The 5,138-nt window shown below is 40.0% G+C and overlaps 1 protein-coding gene across 1 annotated transcript; it reads left to right on the forward strand.

The window, feature by feature from the left end:
- Positions 1-1,943: 1,943 nt before the first annotated feature.
- Positions 1,944-5,138, forward strand: LOC130986577 (pentatricopeptide repeat-containing protein At4g02750-like). Its single transcript, XM_057910020.1, has 2 exons — positions 1,944-3,893; positions 4,211-5,138. Exons 1-2 carry the CDS (start codon positions 2,397-2,399, stop codon positions 5,015-5,017), a joined length of 2,304 nt encoding a protein of 767 aa, XP_057766003.1. The 5' UTR covers positions 1,944-2,396; the 3' UTR covers positions 5,018-5,138.

Raw genomic sequence — 5,138 nt, forward strand, 5'->3', positions numbered from 1 at the left:
GATTCTTTTAAAGGTGCCTTACTACTGTAGGACAGGGCGATGCTTGCATGAATGAGAGAGAAAAGTGAAGTAAGAAGAATGTATACCATATGAATTAGTACCATAATGCTATTACCATTTTTTTTAAATCTATATTACCATTAAAATTTTATATCATATTAGTTTTAACATTTTGAGGAATAATATTTTTAAAGATTTAATAATTGGTATAAAACCGTTGTTTATGTTTATCTAAAGACAAACATTTTAGGGTGTGTTCTCTTTGATGGAAAATGGTGGAATACATATATTTTTCTCATTTTTTCACTCTTTTCACATGTTCTCTATGTTGGAAAATTTTCATCGGGCAGAAGGAAAAAAATTTCTAGGCATCCCCTTTTCCCATCTTTTCGCTCCAATTCATGATAATATTATCACAAGTTATATGTGTGATAATATTTTTCCATATGGTATATTTTTATGATCTTTCAATTTTACCATCAAAATTTAAACAAATTTAACTCATTTTTCTATATTTCTCCTTCTCTCTTCATTTTCTCTCTCCCAACTTTATCTTTGACGAGCCCAACTTTTATACTTTTTTTTTTCTTGTGGTGTCTAGGTCTAGATATAGTCCTTGCATGTTTTTTGTGTGTTTTGTGTCTGGGAGGACACTTTTCAAGGTAGGGACTCGTGGAGGGCCGAATTGGGCTGTCACACCCCAATTCTTGAAGGAATAAATACAATCGAGGTGCAACCAAATCATAGAAATAACACAAGGAAAAATTATTGTCGAAACCCGAATAATGAGATAACAAGTCGGGCTAGGCCCCTTTGGATCACAAGTTTTGTTTCATGCTTCTGATAACCAGTATTAATTAGCATAAAACTAAAGAGTTAAGTGTTTAAGCTAGATCAAAGATGTCATTCTAAAACTAACATGAAAGTCTTAAGTTGAGAAAACAAAAGACACATAAGAGTTATTGCTACAGCGGAAGACTAAATGATTAGTGCCCGATGTCATTCTAAAACACATCCGGACGAGCACCCTTATACGCCTCATACATGATTAGTGCCTGATGGAGATCAACCTACCGAAACAACTAACAAATGTACACAATTCTCAAATAACGTGTTAGGCCTTAAGAGAACATCGATCGATCCATGAATTGCTAGCCTTAAACGGAGCAGAGTGCACAAAATATTTTATTGGATAAACAGTTTGCATTTCATTAAATAAACAATTTGCATTTTATTGAAACATTTAGAGCTTAATAACTCAATCGTACTTTATACATTTGGCAAGTAAGCCCACCTGATTAGGCAAAGCCTGAATATCATAAACATAGAAACATGTCTTGGGAAAGCAGCGCTAAACCCCTTGGTCCACAAAGCCTACAAGAAATCTATTATCTTAATAGGTCTCCTAAATCTAATCTTAAGTCATGGTGAAGTGCTTAACATTCTATGATTCATCACGCCAGATTTTCAAAATTTAATGATGAAGATTGAAAACAAATTCTTGAGCTAAGGACACCAACAATATCCTTACTTTTATTTTCTTTGGTAATTGAGTTTAGTGAAAGATCAATTTAAATCATAAATGCTTTTATTCCAAAATACAAATGCAAATTTCATTTCATGCTTAACTTATATAATAAGTAATTACACTTAATATGCACATAATAATAATATTAACATTATTATGCATCACCTTTAAAATAATTAATCAAATTAATATATAGTCTAATTAATTAAAAATTATCCACTACCCAAAGTAATTAAATCAATGCACCCTTTTCTTTAAAAGTTTTGCAGCCCATAATACAAGGAGAGGGAAGGCCCAAACTTAAATAAATGACAGCCCAAGTTAATAAATCAATAACAGCCCAATTTTAATAAGTTAAGGGCCCAAATAAAAAAAGTGCAGCCCAAACCAAATTCCTCTCCCTTTTCTTCTTCTCCTACAGCCGCTCCCCTCCCCCCTTAGTCTCGTCTCTCTCTGTTCTCACAATACACACACACACAGCACGCAGGCGCCGGCGACACCGCCGTCGCCCCTGCGGCCTCGTCTCTTCCTCCACCGCCTGACACCCCCACATCTCCCTCGACCTTTCTTTCTATTCTCCTCTCGCAAATCGACTTCCTCTCTCTCTTGGTTGTCACAACCGACGGCGCCCCTTGCGCCGTCCCTTCCTTGGCAACGGCGATTGTCGCCGGTCACTAATCATCTGGTCTCCCTCATCGCACAACACAAAGCTCGACTCTCACACAACGCACAAGACTCAACACACATAAAAGCAGCTCTCTCTTCCTCTCTAGGCTCTGCTGCGACAAGGCCCCCGCCTCGCCGCTCGCAACAAGCGACAACGCCGCCCCTAATTTCCCAAGCCCTAGATTTCCATCCAAAGTGTAGTATGCGTTTCAGACATTTTCACACTACCATCTTACGCTCGTCGCGAATTAATGCAACGCCGCCGCGCCGGAATACTAGCCACTTTTTCGAACCACCGCCCAGCAGGGAACGGGTGAGGCCCAGAAGCAACAGATTTACGGACTCCGACATAGTGAAATACAACGTCGCTATCACAAACTACTTGCGCAATGGCCAATGCGACGCCGCCTTGCGCCTCTTCAACTCCATGCCTCGCAAATCCACGGTCTCCTACAACACTATGATATCCGGTTACTTGTCTAATGGCGAATTCAAACTTGCCCAACACCTGTTCGATGAAATGCCAGTTAAGGATTTGATCACTCGGAATATAATGATAAGTGGGAATGTTAAGAACAAGAATCTCGGAGCTGCACGCCGACTGTTCGACGAAATGCCTGTGAGGGATGTTGTTTCGTGGAACGCCATGTTGTCCGGATATGCGCAGAACGGGTTCTTGGATGAGGCCAGGAGGCTCTTTGACGCGACGCCAGAGAGGAATGAGATATCATGGAATGCAATTCTTGCGGCGTATGTTCAAAATGGGAAGATTGAGGAGGCGAGGAGGTTGTTTGACAGTAAAGAGCGTTGGGCGCTGGTTTCTTGGAACTGTTTGATGGGAGGCTACTTGAAGAAAAAGAGGTTGGTTGAAGCGAGGCAGGTTTTCAAACATATGCCTGTTAGAGACGAGGTTTCGTGGAATACAATGGTTACATGTTATGCACAGAATGGGGATATGAAAGAAGCAAGGAAATTGTTTCAAGAATGTCCGAGCCGTGGTGTGTTCACATGGACGGCAATGGTGTCCGGTTACATACAAAATGGACAGTTGGATGAAGCTAGGAGGGTTTTTGATGAGATGCCGGAGAAGGGTGTCGTGTCGTGGAATGCAATGATTGCAGGGTATGTGCAAAGCAAGAATATGGATTTGGCGGGAAAGCTGTTTGAAGCAATGCCATGTAAGAATATTAGTTCTTGGAACACTATGATAACTGGTTATGCTCAAAACAATGCTATTGCCAAAGCTAGGGATTTATTTGATAGGATGCCATATAGGGATTGTATCTCGTGGTCGGCAATCATAGCTGCGTACGTTCACAATGGTGATAGTGAGGAGGCATTGCGGATTTTCATTGACGCGATGAGGGATGGAGAAAGGTTGAACCGGTCTGCATTTGTTGGTGCTTTAACTACTTGTGCGGATATTGCTGCTTTTGAGCTTGGTAAGCAAATACACGGGCGTGTTGCTAAAGCAGGATTTGACTTTGGCTGTTATGTTGGAAATGCTCTTCTCTCCATGTACTGTAGGTGTGGAAGCATCAATGAGGCGTATGAAGTTTTTGAGAGAATTGAGGATAAGGATGTGATCTCTTGGAATACAATCATTACTGGTTATGCAAGACATGGCTTTGGCCAAGAAGCTCTCCAGCATTTCAAATCAATGAAACAAGCCTCTATCCAACCTGATGAAGTTACAATGGTAAATTTTAATAGTTTTTTTTTCTTTATTTTTTTCTCGTTTTTAAAACACAAAGGTTACGTGATATCTACTTGTCTTTTTGATTGCTAATATTATACAGAGCTATATGAAATCCTTAAGGGAGCGTTTACTTTTGCGGATTAGACTTGATAGAAAAAATAGTAAGGCTAAATGGCTAATCTCTTGTTTACTTAGATAGATTGAAACTTTGGGATATCCCTAGACCCTCTGTAGATACTTAGTGTCAGTGGTCATTGATTGAATGTTGTTAATGTGAGAAATTCTTCTCCATCTATTGATCAATTGTTTTGATTTAGGTTGGTGTTCTGTCTGCTTGTAGTCATACCGGCTTGGTAGACAACGGAAAACATTATTTCTATTCCATGAATAAAGATCACGGCATAGTGCCAAATCCAAAGCACTATACCTGCCTGATTGATCTCCTAGGTCGAGCTGGGCGCCTTGATGAAGCTCAAAAGGTAATGAAAAATATGCCTTTTGAGGCGGATGGAGCAACGTGGGGAGCTCTCCTAGGTGCTAGCAGGATTCATGGAAATACAAAATTGGGAGAAAAGGCTGCCGAAATGATCTTTGCTTTGGAACCGTGGAACTCTGGGATGTATGTTCTTCTCTCAAACTTATATGCAGCTTCGGGCAGATGGGAAGATGTTAATAAGATACGATTAAGAATGATGAATAGGAATGTCAGAAAAACTCCGGGATATAGCTGGGTTGAAGTTCTAAACAAGATTCACACGTTTTCTGTTGGAGACTGGACCCATCCTGATAGCGGAAGCATCCATGCATTCTTGGAAGAGTTGGATTTGCGGATGAAAGAGGAGGGATATGTTTCGGCCACGAGACTAGTGCTGCATGATGTGGAGGAAGAAGAAAAGCAACTTATGCTCAAGTATCACAGTGAAAGATTAGCTGTTGCTTATGGGATTATGAAAACACCGAGTGGGAGACCTGTTTGCGTTTACAAGAACTTGCGCGTTTGTGAGGACTGCCACACCGCGATTAAGCTCATAGCCAAGATCGTCGGGAGATTGATCATCTTACGTGATTCTAATCGTTTTCATCACTTCAAGGGAGGATCATGTAACTGTGGTGACTATTGGTGAATAACTTACAAGTTTCTTCACTTCTTCAGCTGTTGGTAAATGTAGAAAATAGATTATTCAAAAACATTGCAATTATAAGATCAAATTTTTGCAATTACAATATTTCTAATCCTTTTAGCAA

This window comes from Salvia miltiorrhiza, chromosome 5 (assembly GCF_028751815.1).
Source record: "Salvia miltiorrhiza cultivar Shanhuang (shh) chromosome 5, IMPLAD_Smil_shh, whole genome shotgun sequence".
In the NCBI taxonomy this organism is placed as follows: domain Eukaryota; kingdom Viridiplantae; phylum Streptophyta; class Magnoliopsida; order Lamiales; family Lamiaceae; genus Salvia; species Salvia miltiorrhiza.

Coding starts and splice junctions, on each gene's coding strand:
- LOC130986577 (XM_057910020.1), top strand. CDS start 2,397: ATGCGTTTCAGACATTTTCACACTACCATCTTACGCTCGTCGCGAATT. Junction 3,894..4,210: donor AACCTGATGAAGTTACAATG/GTAAATTTTAAT, acceptor GTTTTGATTTAG/GTTGGTGTTCTGTCTGCTTG.